Raw genomic sequence first — 19,119 nt, 5'->3', positions numbered from 1 at the left:
CCCCATGCACCTGGTGCCCCCCTCCTGAGCTCCCTGCTCTCCACCCAGCACCCCCCATCTCTGGGTCACTGACCCCCTGTTACCTGGTGCCCCCCTGCTGAGCATCCTACTCTGCACCCCACCCAGGCCTCCTGAGCTCTCCACCCTGATTCCCCATCCCACCGGGCTGCTCTGCCAGTACCCAGGCCTGGAGGGCAAGCAGAAGCCTGGGGCAGGGTACTGTTTAGCAGATGAAGGGTCTAGCTGTGTCCAGGGCCGGCTCTACTGTTTTTGCCGCCCCAAGCAGCGCGCCAAATTGCCGCCGCGGACGGCAGGGGCAGTCCATGTGCCGTTAGGGCGGCATGTGCGTTTTCGCGGCCGCGGCAATTCGGCGTCAGTTTCTGTCTTCAGCCGGAAGACAGAAGCCGCTGAATTGCTCCCGTGGGCAGCTGAAGACAGAAGCTGCCGCCGAATTGCCACCGCCACGGAAACGTGCGTGCCGCCCTAATGGCACACACACTGCCCCCGCCGTCCGCGGCGGCAATTCGGCGCTCTGGTTGGGGGCAAAAACACACGGACTGCCGCCCCTTGCCGATTGCTGCCCCAAGCACCTGCTTGGAACGCTGGTGCCTGGAGCCGGCCCTGGCTGTGTCAGACGCATCCCTGGAGGTCCGTGGACCTGTGTCCGGGTGACAGGACTGATTCCATCCGGAAGCACTGAAATACATGTGCTACTCGACACTAGCCTCCTCTTGCCCCCATCTGTAATGGGCCCAACACCACACAGGCCAGGTCAGGCCGTGAAGGGGACTCCATTCCTGTTGCAGGGTTGAGGGCTAGTTTCCCTGGGGGAAAGGCTGCCCCGGGCAATCGGGCATTGCGATGTGCTTACATGAGAGGCAAGGGTGACTTAAGGAGCGGCTGTATGCGCTCTGTCACTGGGCTATTTTCCATGGGGCAGGTGTGGGCATAGTCCCTGGGAGTCAGAGCCCTGCGGGGGCTGCCCTGTGCGCTCGGTCCCTGGGGGTCAGAGCTAGGGGGCGGGGGCTGCTCTGTGCGCTCGGTTCCAGGATCAGAGCATCGGGGGGGGGGGGGGGGAAGCTGCCCTGCGCGCTCAGCCCCTGGGGGTCGGGGGAGCTGCCCGGTGCGCTCGGCCCCTGGGGGTCGGGGTCGGAGGGGGGGCGCTGCCCGGTGCGCTCGGTCCCGGGGGTCGGGGTCCGAGGGGGGGGCGCTGCCCGGTGCGCTCGGTCCCGGGGGTCGGGGTCCGAGGGGGGGGCGCTGCCCTGTGCGCTCGGCCCCTGGGGGTCGGGGTCGGAGGGGGGCGGGGGCTGCCCTGCGCGCTCGGTCCTTAGGGTGGAAGCCGCCTCGCGCACCAGTGCGCACGTGGGACCCCGAGGTTCTCAGCGGGGGGGCGGGGCCTGACCTGCCCTTTGCCCGGCCGGGCTGAGCGCAGGCCCGGCAGCAGACGCGGTGCTGTGACGCGAGTGGGCGGGGCGCGGCCCCGTGTCACGTGATGCGGGAGCAGGCGGGGAGCTCTGCCCCTGTCACGTGCTGGGGGTGGCGCGCGGGCCCGGCCGGTGGTCACGTGGCGGGTGGCGCCGGCGTCACGTGGCCGGGCCGGCGGGCGGGAGGAGGGTGCGCACGCGCGGCGGCGGGATGGTGGAGCAGGAGGGCGGCGGCGGCTCGGGCGGCATCAGCGAGGAGGAGGCGGCGCAGTATGACCGGCAGATCCGGCTGTGGGGGCTGGAGGCGCAGCGCCGGTACGGGCCGGGGGGGGCGGGGCGGGGATGGAGCTGGGGGCGGGGCATGGGGGGGAGAAGGGGCGGGTGCGGGGAGGGAGATGGGGGAGGGGGGCGAAGGGGCGCGGGGCGGGGGGGATGGAGATGGGGGCGGGGCAGGTGGGGGGAGAAGGGGCGGGTGCGGGGAGGGAGATGGGGGAGGGGGGCGAAGGGGCGCGGGGCGGGGGGGATGGAGATGGGGGCGGGGCAGGTGGGGGGAGAAGGGGCGGGTGCGGGGCGGGTGGGGGGCGGGGCAGAAGGGGGCTAATGGAGAAGGGGGGAGTAGAGGGGGTCATAGGGATGAGGGGGAAGGAGGTGAGGGGGGAGGGGAGTAGTGGGGCGGAGGGCAGCGCAGGAAGTGGGGACGAGAAGGGAAGGGGATGGTGGGGGAGGAGGAAGGGTTAGTATGCTGGAGGTGGGGAAGTTGCGGGGAATGAGGAGTGGGCAGTATGGGGATGGGACAGGTGGGGGGGGAAGGGGCAGGTGGGGAGCGGGCGCTGTGGGGGGTGGGACAGGTGGGGGGAAGGGGGATGGGACAGGTGGGGGGGGAAGGGGCAGGTGGGGAGCGGGCACTGTGGGGGTGGGACAGGTGGGGGGAAGGGGGTTGGGGCAGGTGGGGAGCGGGCGGTGTGGGGGTGGGACAGGTGGGGGGAAGGGGCAGGTGGGGAGCGGGCACTGTGGGGGTGGGACAGGTGGGGGTAAAGGGGAGCGGGCAGTGTGGGGTTGGGGGGAAGAGGGAGTGGGGGAAGGGGGAGCGGGTGGTGTGGGGGTGGGGCAGGTCGGGGGGAAGGAGGTGACAGCCCAGTTCAAGCTGCTGCCCCCCATTTAACGGCACAGTTCGAATTAGTGCTGCCCAACAGCCACAGAGCCGTCTGGATCCAGTGTCTGGGTCTCTGCTGTGTAGCGGTGTCACCCTGGCAGTCCTCGCTGCTCAGTGTAACTGCTTCCCCCCCAGTGCCGTGGAACCGTCTGGCTTTGCTGCTGCAGGTTCCGGTGAGCCTCCCAGGCCGGCACTTTCCAACTGGCACTGGACGTTAATGCGCTCTGCCCCTACCCACGTGGCTGGATTCAGCCAGCCCGCCCGGCAGCAATCTCACTTCCCAGCCGCAGTCCACGCCCCTGCAGAGGGCGGGGTGGCTCGTACAATGGAACCCCCGAGTTCCAAACTGACCACTCACCCACACACCTCGTTACGCAATCAGGCAGCAGCAGAGACCAAACAAACAAACAACACAAATACAGTGTTGTGCTGTACACAAGTGCTGTGTTAAACGTAAACTACTTTAAAAAAAAAATAAAGGGAAGGCAGCATTTTTCTCCTGCATAGGGACGTTTCAAAGCTGCGTTAAGTTAATGTTCAGTTGTAAACTTTTGAAAGAGCCGTAACGTTTTGTTCAGCCTTAAGAACAACCTCCATTCCCGAGGCGTTCGCAGCTCTGAGATTCTACTGTAGTTGAAGGCGTTCCTAGGCAGCAACTCCTCTGCCACGTTTGCTGTGTCCCCAGTCATTGGCGTGGCACTGTAACCTCAGAGCCCACTTCATGGAGCAGGATTAGGGGGTGGCTAGCAGATCCTAGGTTTGGGCCTCCCTTGCCTGGAGGATGTCCCTGGTCGATTGGGGCAGTGCTAACCGCCTTTCCTTGTGTCGTTGGCCCTATGAGATGTTGGTTATCGGTATGTATTTCTCTCCTTGCCATCATGTGGCTGCGAACACAGAACTGTTCCCCTCACCTGCGAAGCTCACGGAGTCTCAGCTGCTGCAGTCCATCCGTTAACACTGCCCATGCATCTCATTGCAGGCTGCGAGCATCCCGGGTGCTGCTGGTTGGCATGAAGGGCCTGGGAGCAGAAGTGGCGAAGAACCTCATCTTGGCAGGGGTCAAAGGCCTGACCATGCTAGACCATCAGCAGGTAGGAGCTCTTGGCTTGTCTCGTCTGGGATTTCTGAGCACACAGGTCCCTGCAGACTGCCCCCCTGAGGCACGACTGTGCTGGAGCGAGCGGAGGGGGAGGGTTGGGTTCTCACAGGTCCATTAGGACAGGCTCATTGCAGGATGGGGCAAGGAGTGCCTGTCTGGGTGCTTCTCTAACCCCCGTCCCGGAGCGTCTTAGAGCCTCACGAACACGCATGGATTCTATCGCCACCCACCCCTATATGCGCCTGGATCTCCGTTTGGGGAGCCATGGGGCAGAGATAAATGACTCCCCAAGGTCACACAGGAAATGTGTGGCGGGCCTGGGAATTGAACCAAGGTCTTCTCCAGCCAGCACCCGATTCCCCGACCCTCCCTCTCAAACTGTCCCTTGGACACCCTGCTGCTCGCCCAGCAGGGGCCATGCTTCTTTGTTGCTGCATCATGGTTGCATCCTCCCATGTTTGTTACGGCTCAGGGGGCCTCTTTCTCCGACCCCTTCCCTCTGGCCTGGTCCCTGTCGCCCTTATCAGCGCTCTGAGGTGCGTAAGGTATGGAACAGGGCAGTTCTGTAAGTGCTGATAGCCTAGGGGCTTGCCACATCCACTCTAGCTGGGATGGAAGGTGGGTCATGGTAAGTAACTGCCTTAGTTGAGTATTTGCATTCCTGGCCCCTCTCACCACCCATGGCGTGTATCACCCCGAGGAGCTGACTTTCCTTCTGGGGCTGGAGCTCGCAGAGGGGACAGGACCCATTGTTCTCACCCGGAGCTGCCCACTTTAGAAGTGCCAGAGGTTAAGCACCCCAGGTTCACAGAGGTGGCTGCCGTGCCCACAGCTGCCCTCTTCAACAGGCTGGCAAAAAGAGACCAGGGCGCCCCTGCGTGGTGTGTCGAGAATACAGGCAGCATGGCCTGGTGGCTAAGGGAGCACTCGCCCACAGCGGTGATGTCGGCACCGAGAAGTGTCTGTAAGGCACGCGGAGACCGCTGTCCATGTGAGTTCGGCGAGGCCTGGCGCGGCCATGTCTGAGTTCTCTTTGCCCCTGCGTGTGGAGCAGGATCATTCCCCTGGTCAGAATAGCAGCCGGAGTCCTCCCTTGCTGCTCCTCGCTTGGCTTGCGATTCCTAGTGCAGGCGCTAGGCCGCAGTGCTGGGCCATGCAGTGTGGCTGCGACTCCACATCGGGCACCAGGTGGAGCTCTTGGCTTTAGAGCCGCTCGCTGGCTAAGGCACAGAGGGCCCGAGGAAGGTGACTGGAGGGAGAGCAGCAAAAGTTGCTGCGTCAGGGAAGCTTCCCCTTGTACCTGCTGCGTGTGCCCTAGTGGGGCTGTCTTGGAGGGCACTGCAGTGGGGCTGAGCACTGCCGGGGTTCCGTGGTGCGACTGGGGCTGCTGACTGGTAGGACATGACACCCCCAGTTCTTGCTGTTTGACAGCTCCCGCTCAGGCTGGCTGGAATTGTACCATTTAACCCCCAAACTAGCCCCCTTCTTCTGCCCCATAACTGCCACTCTTCTCCCTAGTGGCTTTGGATGAGCGGTTTAGTTCCTGTCTGATGAGAACTGTGCCCTGCTAGCAGGGAAGCTGGCCCCTTGCAGGCCCGTGTCTCCCGTGTGCCCACTGGTGATTAATGGCTCGTGGTGACGCTGCCTCTCGAGGTCCTGCCACTCGCCAACCAGTCAGAGATGGTTTGGTTTTATTTCCCCCTGCCCCAGGTGTCGCAGGAGGACACTAGAGCTCAGTTCCTGATTCCCGTGGGCTCGCTGGGCCGCAACAGAGCCGAAGCCTCTTTGGAACGCGCTCAGAACCTCAACCCCATGGTAGACGTGAAAGCTGACCCGGAGAATATCGAAAACAAAGCCGAAGATTTCTTTACTCAGTTTGATGCTGTAAGTGGCAGGAGGGGTGTGAGTGGGGTGGGGGGCATTGGGCAGAGGTGTCCTGGGGTGGTTAATTAAAGCTGGTTAAAAACGGATGTAGTTAAACTAGTATGAATCCCTGTGTAGATGCTTTAAACTCAATCTAGAGCTGGTTATGTCAGTTTCGCTTTCACCTGTGCGTTTCCAGACAGAAGCTAAACCAACCGGCCAGGTTTAAACCGATTTAAGCACAGCCCTGCAGGGATCGCACCCGTTTAACTAAACTGGTTTAAAATAGTATCTTTAATTAACCTGATGTACCTTTGTGTGTAGCCAGGGCTGTGAGTTGGCATGGATGGGGGAGGATCTTTATACCTTTTCCTGTTTGCATATCCTCTGTTTTGGACGGGTTTGCTTCATTTTCTGGCTCCCCTGGGCTGGCATCTTGTGGGGCCATTGAATTTCCAGCACTGCTGGAAAATTTTCAGATAAAAACTCTTTTAGTGAAATCCTGAAAATGCAAATAGATTCATAGATTCATAGATTCTAGGACTGGAAGGGACCTCGAGAGGTCATCGAGTCCAGTCCCCTGCCCGCATGGCAGGACCAAATACTGTCTAGACCATCCCTGATAGACATTTATCTAACCTACTCTTAAATGTCTCCAGAGATGGAGATTCCACAACCTCCCTAGGCAATTTATTCCAGTGTTTAACCACCCTGACAGTTAGGAACTTTTTCCTAATGTCCAACCTAGACCTCCCTTGCTGCAGGTTAAGCCCACTGCTTCTTGTTCTATCCTTAGAGGCTAAGGTGAACAAGTTTTCTCCCTCCTCCTTATGACACCTTTTTAGATACCTACACCCTACAAACAATCACAAGAGTGAAATGCCTGCAAGGAAATTATTTAAAAACACCATAATATAAGCTCAAACTAAACACATACCCCAAATTAAAAATAAATAAATAAATTAATTAATTAAAAAAAAACAGTAAGAACAGCAAAAAATGCAATCATAGCTAAACAGCAGAGTAAACAAGGCGATTAAAGGCAAAAAGGTATCCTTTAACAATTTGAAATCAAATACTACCGAGGAAAATAGAAAGGAACAAACTCTGGCAAGTCAAGCATAAAAGTATAATTAGGCAGGCCAAAGAAGAATTTGAGGAGCAAATAGCAAAAGACACAAGTTAAGCATTGTGACTGGGGCTTCTTTAGTCCATTTCCCTGATTTTATATTATTTCCTTCAACCCCCCCCCCCCCAAAAAAAAAAAAAAAAAACAACCAGTAAAATCAATTCCTGCCCAACCTAACTTTTTGGCATAAGCTAATGGAGAGTGTCCCTGTGTCACCTGGCTTCTACAGAATGACTGGGTTGGTCTGTGGGTGCTTTGCCTAAGGGTTGTCACTACACGACTGGTTTGGCAAGCTGAATATCTGTTTGTAAACAGCACCTGCTTCCGTTCTGGCCTGTCTCAAGTCTCCAAAGCTGGAAGATGGGGAGGAGCGAATAAGGCCCTTACTTAGCCAGGAGACTTGACCAGAGCGGCTAGTATGGCACACGCCGGACGCTAACTACTCTGGAATGTGTCTCCACACAGGGAGTGACTCCAGAGTAGCTATGCTGGTCTGTTGCCCTGGGTGGACAAGCCCGGCGTTTAAATTAAATGAAAAGTGTCTGTCTTTGGCTTTGTTACCAGGAGCCAGCTGGGCTCTGCCACCTCCAAACTCCTGATTCTCCCTGGAGAGGAGCCTGTTGGAATTAGCAGCCAGCACAACTTAGTGTTCTGCTGCCAGGAGGGATAATTGATAGTAGCTGCATGTAAAGCACCATTCTTTGTCTGGCTGTGAATGGAGGGCTGCCCTGCCCAAGACCCCTGCCATTGCCCGGGGGGGGCGGGGAGGTTCACACCCTCCTGGGGAACAGTGATCTGTCCGGGGCCTGTTTATCTAACCCTAGTCTCAGAAAAGGCCGGGGGGGGGGGGGGAGGCAGGTTTGTAAATGTGCAGCCTCTGCTGCTCCTGCCCATGGTGGGGAGAGAATGACACTGGTGCTTCCGCTTCCTCCCAGGTGTGCCTGACATGCTGCTCCCGCTGCGTCATGGTGAAGGTCGATCAGATCTGCCACAAAAACGGCATCAAGTTCTTCACCGGGGACATCTTTGGCTACTATGGCTACATGTTCGCCAACCTGGGGGCGCACGAGTTTGTGGAGTAAGTCTGGCTGTGGGGGAGGAGAGCGGCCATCCCCCGAACGCCCCCACGCTCGGGTGCACTGACATCTGTGGTACTAGCACAAGCATGTTGGTAACGCGCCAGGCAGCCCCCGGTATGTACAAAAGGGAGCAGCCCAAGAAGCTACAGGCCACGGTGTGCAGCTGGCAGCTCTGCATTCTGGGACCTCACCCTTGCTGGCCATCCTTCCATTTTAGGGAATTCATCGTGAAGGCCTAACGGGCGGGGGAAGCTAAGTTACCAAAGGGGGGCGGTCTATGCCCAGTGCTGGGGGGCGGGGGGAGATGTGCTGTAAATGGGTGTCATTGTGGCCAGGGTGTTTTGTGTGACAGTTCAGGCATTGAGGCTCTTCTGTGAGCCAGGGGGTTCTCTTGCACAGATCATCTGCTTCAGGGCGGGTGGGTTTTGCCCCATAGCCTTTCTTCCCCTCAGCACACAGTTATGCACGGAAGCCCCCCGCCGACAGGCTCGGCGCGTCTTAAAGCTGAGACATAGCGTGCCGTGTCTGGGACTCGCAGGTGCTGGACCTGCCGTCTTTCTCATGATAACGTGAAATACGATGGGTTCCGATTCCGGCCTCCCTCAGCCAGGGACTGCGGTGGTAAATCTCTCTCTGTCTCTCTGCAGAGAGAAGACCAAGGTCACCAAAGCCAGCCAGGGAGTGGAAGACGGGCCCGACACCAAAAAAGCCAAGCTTGATTCAACAGAGACAACCATGGTGAAAAAGGTGTGTGTCAGCGCCCCTGTCGGCCACCAAAGAACACCCGTGTTACGGGGAAACGTCAAATCTATGTCTAGGTAGATCCACCCAGCAGAGGCGCTGGGTCTGTCTGGTGGCGTGTGGTACACGGGATGCAGTTCTTAAGACAGCTTCAGGGTATGCATGGAGAGCCATGGGTGGGATGATCGCTGTGTTACACTCCTCTTGGGAAGGCGTCATGGAGTTCCTGGCTTTACTTCTGTCTGCTGCTGATGAACCATGTGGCCTGGGTCTGCACCCCCTGCCTCCTTTAACTGTGTGAGCTCAGTGTCATGAGAACGTCTCCCTCTCCCTTTGCAATGAGGGGCTCTGATGGCGGATTACCTATCCCGGTTTGACAGCGCGTTGTCTGTAACGGGATTTGAATGATGGACCTGTTGTCTGCCCGAACATCTCCTTCTCCTGAGATCTCTGCTGTCATTCAGAACTCTGGTCCTTTCTTTATAGCTAGAGCCTAGGTCCTCTGGGGAGCGCTGTATGGTCCAGTGATAACGTAAGGCAGCCCCAGTTGGCCAGAGCCAAGGGTGGACGCTATGGGTAATGTCAGTGCAGATGATCTTGGGAGGTGTTGAGTGAGTGAAGGAAGTGTAAGGTGGCTGCAGAGTTTTCTTCCCCACGAGAATCTCCTTGAATGGCTCCGAGCCAGAAACTTGCTGTGGAATTTCCCAGCTGTGTGTTGGTGTTCGTTCTGTCAGGCTGGGCTATTGAGAAGCCGGTCTCAGCGTGCGATAAATGAGTCTCGTTGGCCTCGGCCCGGGTCAGCGGCTGCGCGGGTTGAATGGCGGGGTCCCTGAGTTGGTGCTGCAGCTTCTGGACCCAGCCTCCTGTGAATCGCTTGTTGGGTGAGTTAGGCCCCATCTACTCCTCCCCCCCCCCCCACTTCGGTTGGGGAGGGATTCTCACTGGTGTACGTGCACGGGAATAGTCCCTAGCGTGGACACCGCTGTACTGCAATTGGTCATTCCCCTTCCTGTCTGGGAACAGCTGTGCTGGTGGAAGGCACCGCTGCGACCACCAAGCCCTCCGCTCCCCACCCAAACACCAGGGCCAGAAGCTGCCTTGTTGCTGCTGTCAGCCGATTGCTAAGCCCCTGTGTAAGCGGGAGGGTGGCTTGGGGGTGAAGGGAGATGGGGGAGGGCAGAGCCTTTCACATTTAAAAGCCTGGGGCCTGGCCATTGTTAGGGTCTCCCAGCTGGAAGTGGAAATCCCCTGGCTTTATCTGGCTATGGGGAGAATGCGAGCAGCTTAATGGCCTTTTGTGTCCCTTTCTCTGGCTTGTCAGGCTTGTCAATCAGGGGGCGTTTAGTGCACTTCGCCCCACGCTGGGCCAGATCGGAAGATATGGGAGTATTCCCCAGATGCCGCTGCTAGCCAGCTGTCGCCCTCCCCCGATCGGGGCTGGGATTCCGATCCGTGTCAGATCAGGTTTAGGATGCAGCGGATTCCGATAGAGAGTTTCCAGCATGCCGATGCCTGGGATGAGTCCCCTCTGGGGAATATGGATCTAAAGGCCTGGGGGGGACACAGTGCTTCCTGTGCCTTTTCTGGTGGCTTTGCTGCAAAATCCCAAGCCCGCAGTGCGCCCCCAGCAGCCTGGTGGGTGACTGCGGGGGCAGCTTCCCCAAGTGACACAATGCAGCGAGCGGGGTTTAGCGCTGCTTGGCGAGGCGCGGCAAGGCCTCCGCTCTTGTTCAGAGGCTCGTCTGTCCTTTGCATTTCTTGTGACCTGGCTGGTGTTGCTTTGAGGGTCATGTGCCCTCCGGTGGAGCGGGGATGGGGTCACCTCGCAGTCATGCCACCGCCCGTTTCTCTCCCCCGCCACAAGTCTGAATGCAGCCAGGGCCTGGGAGGGTGGCAATCTGCAGTGCTGCGCTCTGCCGCTGGGGTGCCAGAGAAACAGGAGCTCCTTGGCATCGCGTTTCCTTTGTGTAACCAGACGTGCTGCGCAGGGAGGCTGCTCAAGGCAGCTTGTACGTGTGTTCTCCTGCAGGGAGGTGGGGAATCAAGTGTGGGAACCAGTGTTCTGGGGACGTGGGGGCCCTTTGAGGCCATACACCAAGACTGGGCGTCTGTCTGGAAGACCCTCTCTGGCTCAGCCAGATGTTCTGGGTGGGACGCAGAAGCCTCTGGCCTGTTTGCAGGAGCTCAGACTTGATGATCACAACGGTCCCCTAGAATCTAGGAAGAAGGATGATGATAAAATTCCTCAGTAACTACCAGCCTCCCTTGAGCTCTGAGGGCGGGGCTGAACACCCCTGCCCTCCCCTTCCAGGCATGAGCTGTTCTCCTGACAATTAATCCCACCGCCTGAGGCAGATGCTCTCTGGGACACTAGTGGCCTGAGCCCTGGGGCTCTGCTCCCCGGTTGCACTTTGCGTCCCAGGAGTTGAGCGCAGTGGTGGGATTTTCCGGAGCTCTTAGCACTGGCCTAACTCTGCGGACTGGGAGTTTGTCCAGTGGTTCTAGCGGGAGCGGAGTTAGGGCAGCAGTGAGCGCTCTGCAAAGCGCTGTGAGCGCAGACCGGCATTAACACTCTACTCCCAAGGCTCAGATTGCAACCTCGACATACTGCCCAGTCCCTGGGCTCTGGGGGCTACTGAGGGTGGTGGTACCTTGCAGCGTTGTGTTGAGGCCTGAGAGCCGCAGAGAGAGACTGCCTGGGAGGCTACCCTGCAAGTGACTCATCGCGTTCCCAGGGTCGGAGCTAATTCCTGGACAGATTCCCTCCCCCGGGCTAGGCGGTGCATTCAATCCAGCTGTGGGTAGTAGCTCGGCCGGTAACGCTGAGTGCTGTCTTGCATCCAGCATTGAGGAGCGGTGGTGGTTCCTCCGGTGCTCAGTGCTGCATGTAGCCCCTGGCGCTTCTCTGGACCGCTTCCCGTGCGTGGCTGCGGTCTGCGTCGCATGGGCGCGTGCATGAGACCGGTGAGCTGTTCTGGCTGGGGCAGATTGCGCTGCAGCAGGCAGGAGATAAAGGTTTGACTTTCGGAGACCCCGAGAGGTCTCTGGCCAGGTTCCCGTCCGGCTGTGTTCCTGCTCTCTGGAACTGGGGCGAGAGAGATCCCCTGAGTGAGGCTCTTAGAATCCCGGACGTGCATGCAGAGTTTGGGAATCAGGGAGTGGTGGTGATCGGCAGAAGCCCCTGCAGACTTTACCCCTTCATAGCTCTTCCCCATCTCTTGCCCCTACAGCAGGCTTTGGACCAGAGACTCGGCTCCTTGCGCTGGGTGGCTAGCTCACTTCTGCCTCCACCTCCTGATCTTCTGTTGGTCCGTGGCCACCTCGCACTGAGCCTGGGGCTGGCGTCGCCGGGCTGGTCGCCGAGCCCAGGCGGGAAGCTCAGGGGTCGGGCAGCCCTGCTGGCCAGGCAGTGACAGCCCAGCACAAACCAGCAGCAGCAGCATCTCCTCCACTGCGTTGCCCTTCGCCAGGGTTTGATTTGCTGTCTCTGTGAGCCCCATAGGCCGAGCGTCCGCGTGGCGAGATCCAGGCCCAACAGCGCTGCCAAAATCATTGCCCCCATCCTGGGGCTCCTTCCTAGCAACAGCCGGTCGGGTAGCCCTGGCCCAGCACGGCGTCCTGCTGCAGAGCACCTGCAAACCATGCTCGTCCTGCCTGGTGGCTGCTCGCTCCCACCCTGGGCCCTGCGGGGAGGCAGAGGGGAATGGGGCTCTGCTAGGTGACCTGCAGTCTGGGGGGCAGGGCCGGATCCTCAGTGGTGCGAACTCCCCCCACCGCAGTGGGGCTGCGCGGGCGAACGCCGGCGCGGATCTGGCCCAGTGTTCGTTCCGCTCTCCGTAGGCGGGACGCCCCCCCCCGCCGTGGGGGGAACGTTGCAGGGGGGCTCCCTGCCCCTCTCACGCTGGCTTTCCCATTGCAGCGGGTGGTTTTCTGCCAGCTGAAGGAAGCACTGGCAGTCGATTGGAGCAGTGAGAAGGCGAAGGCAGCCCTGAAGCGTACCGCCCCGGACTACTTCCTGCTCCAGGGTAAGGGACGCCTGGGAGAGTGGTGGGGTTGGGGAGCAGGCCGCTTCCCCACTCCGTGCCTCAGTTTCCACATCCTTGCTGTGAGGAGGCCACAGACCCAGCTCCCACGGGGTGCATGGTGGGGGAGGTTCTGAGGCTTTATTCCCGCCCCCCTCCCCCCAGTGTTGGCTGGGCTGGTGTGAGCTCTCTGAATGCGGCGCTCTCCTCCTGGGGAGAGAGCTGCTCCTGTCCTGCTCTTGGGCCTCTGCCCCCAGCTGGGAGTGGGATCTGCCCTGCGGGGGCGTGTCTGCTCGTCTCTGCCCATCACAGGCCTGTCAGCGCCAGAGTCTGCCTAGGAAGCGCCGGGCCCCGCTCAGCCGAGATGCGGCGCTTCCTGTGGCAGGAGCTGGCTTTGATTTGTTGGCTTTGAGGTTAATGCAAGTTTACCATAACAGCAGTGAGCTAAAAATACCCGGGCGAGTGTGGAAACAGCCACGCTCCCCAGAGCGGAAGCGCCCTGCCAGCTGGGAGGGACCGGCCCAGCCCAGGCGTGTGGTTTGCCCGCTGCCCTCTCCCTCCAGCGCGCCGCGCTCAGGCGCCGGTGCCCACACGGGCTGCAATCTCGGTGAAGCCACAGCCCCAGGCGGGGTTTTCCAGTGACGTGAGCCAGCGCTGGCTCCCTGATTAATAGCCTGCACCACTTCTGCCCCAGAGCCGGGGCTGTGAGCTCCTGCCCACGCCTGGCAGCGCCTGCCTGCCTCCCCCCCGTACAGCAGGGGTCCAGAGGGTAAAGACAGGGCATAGGACACGCCTGCCTCTCCCAGCTGCTCCTCAGAGCTATCCAGGCCTCCCATCCCCTCCCCGCTGCCTGGCCGGGATTCCTCCCGTGGAGTCAGGCTCTGGGGGAGGAGGTTTTGGAGTTGCAGGGCTCCAAGCCCCGGGCTGTCCCCACGCTGGCCCGTTCCCTGCATCGGCTGCTGCTGTGGCCGAAGAGCCAGCGCTGCCTGCCTGTCTGTCCGACGCTGGGCGAGCGGCTCAGGCTGCCGCTGGGTCTGGGAGGGGCCTTGACCCAGATCGTTTTCCTGCTGGCTGTCAGGCAGCACTCGGCAGCTGACTGGTGCTGCTCGCCCGTGTTCGGTCCCCAGCAATGCGGGACTTTCCCCAGCAATGGGACGCCAAACACCGTAGACAATAGGAGAACATGGCTGTCAATTGGCAAATTGTCCCGGGGCTCGCAGGCAGGGGTAGGACGGGAATGGATTCAAAGCCACCCTTTGAAATTAACACCGTATTCATAGTCCTTTGTTCTGGCAGTGCCCAGGGGCCCAGACTGAGAGGGGCACCGGGGGGTCAGGGGCTGCACGGGCAGAGAGTGACTGAGAGTTCCTGCCCCAGAGAGCTCGGTCTGAACCCACAAGGGAGACAGTGGAGGGGATTGAGGCACTGAGGGGGCAGTGACCAAGGTTAGCCAGCTGGTCAGTGGCAGACCTGAGAATAGACTCTTGGATCCCTGAGTTCCAGTCTCATCACTCTCCCCACTAGGCCACGCTGCCTGGTACACGTTGGTGCCTCTGCATTGGCGTAGGTCTTCAGCAGTCGCTGGAGCTGTTCCCGGCTCTGCTGGGGCGCTGGCTCCCGGTGAGGGGTTAGTGGTGGCCGGGGCTCTTGTTCCCGGCTCTGCCGGGGCGCTGGCTCCCGGTGAGGGGTTAGTGGTGGCCGGGGCCCCTGTTCCCGGCTCTGCCAGGGTGCTGGCTCCCGGTGAGGGGTTAGTGGTGGCCGGGCGCTGGCTCGCTGCCGGGGTTTCCGTCTCTGCTGGCCTGTAGCGGCTGCAAAGTGCTGACGCTCCCAAAAGATGAGTTAAAATCGCTGCTCCTGTTTGCTTTATCGTAAGTCATCGCAGACCCGCTGGGCCTCTTGGCTGCTTTCCCAGCAGCCCCCAGGATCCCTCAGATGTGGCAGGGGAGGGAGGAGGGAGCCGCCCGGTGCCAGCCTGCCCCCTCGTTAGCGCCCAGGCAGACGGCACGGATGGCAGGCAGGCAGCCCAGATAAACACCAGGCTGAGCTGCTGCCCGTGCTCTCTGCCCTTCCTGGATCTGCTGATGTGAGTTGTGCTGGGCTGGGAGTCACTCCCCTGGCTCTGGGAAGATGGATGGCTGGGCCTAGACTCACCCCTCGGCTCTATCGCCCGCTGAGCCAACAGCTCAGAATAAACGAGCCGACCTAAGGGCTTTGGCCTGGGGGGTGACTGTGAACAGCAACAAGCCAGACCAGGGGCTGGGTGAGGAGCGAACCAGCCTTCAGACCTGGCCAAAGGCTGAGCCCCGGAGCATGCCGGGAGGCGCCCCAGAGCTGCCCTGTGGCCGTGACCATGGCGCTCTGGCACAGATGTGCTAGGAGGGGGTTGGGCGGGGAGCACGGCTGCTGAATGGTTTTGTTCCAGGGCAGCGTCAGAGCCGCAGCTTCACCTGGCTCAGGCAGAACCAGTCCGGCTGGCAGCACTGTCTTCCCAAAGCACTCTGCGTAGCTGTTCCTGCTTGGGGGATGCCGGTGCGGCCTGAGGGTGAGCGTGTCCCTGTTTTACAGACGGGGCATGCAGCAGCCAGCGATGGGAGAGTCCTGCCCCAGCCCTGTGCTCGGCTCGCTACGCATGGCCTCTTGCCATGTCTCCCCTGAGTTATTCTTGGCTATTGGCAGTGCCCCTGCCGTCCGAGATCAGGGCACCGTGTGCCCAGCATGACACAGGCAGCCAACCAAACAGGTCTGATGAGGAAGGTGTCTGGGAATAGGTCTTAGCCCTCCTGAACCCCAGGCCAGTGCTCTGTCCACTGGTCCAGGCTGCCTCCACCTGGCACGAACTGTGTGCATGCGTCTCTCTGGCCCAGGCACGGGGCGGCTGTGCCAATCGCTCGAGCATGCAGAGGATCTGTAGCAGTAAAATTTGCTGCAAGTGGCGTGTGCTGTAGATTCTCCCATTAGCACTTTTCTTGGCCCCCAGCGCAGTGAAGGTCTCCCCAGCCAGAAGCCCAGTGAGGAATCTCGTTGGTTATCGGAGAGGGTAACGAGCACGTCCCCAGGGATCGGGATTGTGACCTCCGCCTCTTCTCTCCCCTCCCCCCCCCCCCTCCCCCCCCCCCCCCAGTGCTGCTGAAATTCCGGACGGATAAAGGGAGGGACCCGTTGCCAGAGAGCTATGCCGAAGACTCGGAGCGTCTGCTGCAGATCCGAAACGAGGTGCTGGACTCCCTGGGCGTCAGCGCAGACCTGCTGCCCGACGACTTCGTCAGGTGCGCTGCTTTGGCTGCAGTCCGGTGTCGGGGCTGGGATCGGGACTCTAGGCCTGCTGCTCGGCATGCGGTTCAGGTCCAGCCTCGGGACAGTACCTTCCCTTGGCCGGGGACCATTGTCCACGCTGGGTGCTCCTCGCTGCCCACGTGTGAACAGGAGCAAAGCGGGTCCCAAAGAAAGGGGCTGTCCAATGGGCCTGTCTCCAGACACCCCCGCACACACCCCACGTGTCCCGGCTACGTCCCTTGGGGGCTGCCCCCCATGGGGCACTGGAGCGTGTCCGTGGCCTGTGAATAGCTCCTTGGCTCCAGAGGGTGTCTTGGTCTCTCTCTTCCATGGGTGTAGGGATTTCTGGGGGATGGAGCTACCTTTCCTGTACCAGCTCTGCTGGGGTTCAGAGCCTCCTCCCTGCGCTGTGAGGGGGATGCCCGCTGCAGACCAGCCCTCCCAGGATCCAGGCCCAGCGTGGGGCCATGCTGCTGTCTGCAGCGCTGAGCCAGCCCCACAGCGAGGAGCGCATCGCAGGATCATTAATCTGTCTCTGATCCCCTCTGGGCAGCCGCAGTTCTGCATCAGCAGTGACCTGAGCCGTCTGGCTGCCTCGCCCCGTGGGTGAGCACAGAGCCTCCAGGCCGCGCCTGGCTGGGCTCCGCTCCCTCGCCCGGGTCGTCTCGCGCGCTGCCTGTTCTGCCCTGCTTGGCTGCGTGGGCCTGATGGGGATGGATGGGCTGCTGGGAAGCTCGGCTCCTCCCTGCTCTCCCGGGCTGCGTGTGACCCTGTCCCCGCAGCTCCAGGGAGACCCCAGGCCATGGGATGGAGGGGGCGCCGGGCAGTGACGCTGAGAAGGACCAGCTGAAGCTTTGGACCTGGGGCAGAGATGGTCCCAATCAGCCCTGAGCACATGGGAGAGACCCGGGTACCTGGGATGGGCGGAGGCTGGGATGGGCTGGACCAGCGGGGATGGGGGAGTCAGGGCAGATGCTTCAGGGGGATGGGGGGGGGTACGACTCCCCACCCCCTGACCCTGCCGTCCCTTCATGTGTGGGTTGGAAGGACCCTCCCTGCGCCCCCGGATTCATTTCAGCCTGAAAATCCCACCCCGCCTGCATGTTGCCACACGCCGCCCTGGGAGGCGCAGGCCGCTGTGCGCCGCCAGGAATGGCGGGAATGCGCCCGGGCACACGGCAGATATGTCTGGCCCTATTTTTAGAAGGGTCGCATGCAGCATGTGAGGGGCTGGGACAACACACCCGTGTGGCTGATGAGCTCCCGGCAGCGACGGCTGCTCAGTGCTCACCCCTCGAAGGCCCTGGACCCCCCCCCGGGCCTCGTCGCATTGGGGTGTATCCTGGGCCCGCTGGCTATGCTCCTGTCTCGCTGCACCCCTGCCCACCTTTCCTGTCTCCCAGGGCCCCTCCCAGATCCGGGGCATTGGGGCCAATTGACGCTTCCCCCTTAGCTCAGTCCTCGCTCTGGTTCTCCGCCCCAGCCGAGGGGTGTTCACTGATGGCTCTACCAGACATGCTCTTTGCAGACCCTGCCTGGCGAGGATCACCCATCGCGTCCCTTCCACTGGGCTCTGTGCCTGGGCCAGTGACCCTCGGGCTGGGCTGGCAGGGCCAGGGCTGGAAGCCTGGGGGGCTGGGCTGGTCACTGCCCTGGCCTGGGGCAGCCGGTGCCACGTTGGCGCTGGGACTCGGAGGGCTGAGCCGGCCGGGCGCCTCAGGCACTGACCTGGGGTGTGTTTCTTCCAGCTATTGCTTCTCCGAAATGGCTCCCGTCTGCGCAGTGCTTGGAGGGGTCCTGGGACAGGAGGTCGTCAAGGTAACGGGGTTGTGGCTAGGCCCAGCTGTCTGAGAGAGGGTGGTATAGCCATGGAGGGGGGAGAAATTTACCCTCCATCATACAGGGAGCCAGTGGCAGAGCCGGGATAGAACCCAGGAGTCCTGCTCCCAGCTTCCCATCTCCCCCCCCCCCCCCCCCCCCCCGGCGCTCTAACCACTACACCCCACTCCCTTCCCAGAGCCGGGATAGAACCCAGGAGTCCTGGCTCCCAGGCCCCCCCCCCCCCCCCCCCCCCCCGCTCTAACCACTACACCCCACTCCCTTCCCAGAGCCGGGATAGAACCCAGGAGTCCTGGCTCCCAGGCCGCGCCGCCCCCGCCCTCCCCTGTGCTCTAACCACTACACCCCACTCCCTTCTCAGAGCTGGGATAGAACCCACAGGGTGCTCAGCTGTCCGTGGGTGCTGGGCTGCGGCCCACACCCCCCCAGCAGGGCCCCCTCCACTGCTGCCGTGGCTTCCCTGTTCCTGCTCTGTCCTGGACCAGCCTCTGCTCCTGGGGCCAGGTGTAAACTAGCGTGAGCGGGCGCGTGCCCCCAGTTCACCTGCTGGCTGAGATTGGGGACAGTGGGGGGCATGTGCTCCCCGGCTGATGCTTCTCCCCCCCTCCCCCCCAGGAGCCGCCCGTGTGTGGTGAGGGACTTGCCCATAGAAGCGAGGGGGGCGGGGGGTTCCTGGAGCTGGGATTTCGGCTCTAGACAGGCTGTAACAACGCCCTTTTCTCCCCCCTCCCCAGGCCCTCTCCCAGCGGGATCCACCCCACAACAACTTCTTCTTCTTCGATGGTATCAAAGGGAACGGGGTCGTGGAGTGCCTGGGTCCCCGCTGAGCCTCCCAGCGCGTCGGCCTGCAGCTGCAGTTCATCACCCGGAGCCGCTGGAGTCCCTCTGCCTCCCTGCAGCGCCCGGCCAGCCGCAGCGTGGTGCCGCCGGAGTCCTGCTTGCACCACGCTCCCCTCCAGCCGCAGCCGGCCAGGCAGCGCAGGCATGGCCCCCACGTGGGGCGGGGCGGGATGGGGACGTAACAAATCCCCACTCGCTCCCCCCGTGTGTTCTCCTGGGCTCTCCAATAAACTCGCTTCTTCCCAGGCTGGCTCCTTTCCTTCCAGCGCAGCCCCGTCCAGGGCGGGAGCCCCGGCTGGTGGGGCTGGCAGTGCTGGGGCCCGCAGCCCCCCTCTCCCTGGCTGTGCTGCTGTTCGCACCAGGCCCCCTCACTCTTGCTACCGACCCACCAGCGGCTGCTGGCATGGGCCCCTCTGTGCCTCGGCTCTCAGCCATGGCTCTGGGGAAAGGGCACCACCTCTGGGCAGGCTCCCCAGCCCCTGGCCAGCCTCCTTGTGCGGAGCTGGGGGGTGACTGGTGCAGGGGAGCGGCTGGTGCAGGGGAGCGGCCGCAGCTCCTATCTTGAGCTTTAGGAAGCACTTAGGACTGAAATAGTGGGGGCTGGGGAGCTGTGGCTTGAGTCCAGTGGCTGGGCTCACCCCGTGCCAGGGCTGGCCA

General features: G+C 61.5%; 1 protein-coding gene across 1 annotated transcript; it reads left to right on the top strand.

The window, feature by feature from the left end:
- The first annotated feature begins 1,578 nt into the window (after positions 1 to 1,578).
- SAE1 (SUMO1 activating enzyme subunit 1) lies at positions 1,579 to 18,707 on the top strand. Its single transcript, XM_065571629.1, has 9 exons — positions 1,579 to 1,739; positions 3,557 to 3,668; positions 5,387 to 5,560; positions 7,604 to 7,746; positions 8,395 to 8,494; positions 12,408 to 12,513; positions 15,632 to 15,776; positions 17,532 to 17,601; positions 18,357 to 18,707. Exons 1-9 carry the CDS (start codon positions 1,636 to 1,638, stop codon positions 18,447 to 18,449), a joined length of 1,047 nt encoding a protein of 348 aa, XP_065427701.1. The 5' UTR covers positions 1,579 to 1,635; the 3' UTR covers positions 18,450 to 18,707.
- Positions 18,708 to 19,119: the final 412 nt, after the last annotated feature.

This window comes from Chrysemys picta, chromosome 17 (genome assembly GCF_011386835.1).
Source record: "Chrysemys picta bellii isolate R12L10 chromosome 17, ASM1138683v2, whole genome shotgun sequence".
NCBI classification, from domain to species: Eukaryota; Metazoa; Chordata; order Testudines; family Emydidae; genus Chrysemys; species Chrysemys picta.
The sequence above is the reverse complement of the archived record's forward strand: the minus strand, read 5'-3'. Positions and strand labels throughout refer to the sequence as shown.

Excerpts from the sequence above, each read along its gene's own strand:
- SAE1 (XM_065571629.1), top strand. The coding sequence starts at position 1,636 with ATGGTGGAGCAGGAGGGCGGCGGCGGCTCGGGCGGCATCAGCGAGGAG. Across the intron at positions 7,747-8,394 it reads GGGGCGCACGAGTTTGTGGA|AGAGAAGACCAAGGTCACCA; the intron begins GTAAGTCTGGCT and ends GTCTCTCTGCAG. Across the intron at positions 15,777-17,531 it reads CTGCCCGACGACTTCGTCAG|CTATTGCTTCTCCGAAATGG; the intron begins GTGCGCTGCTTT and ends TGTTTCTTCCAG.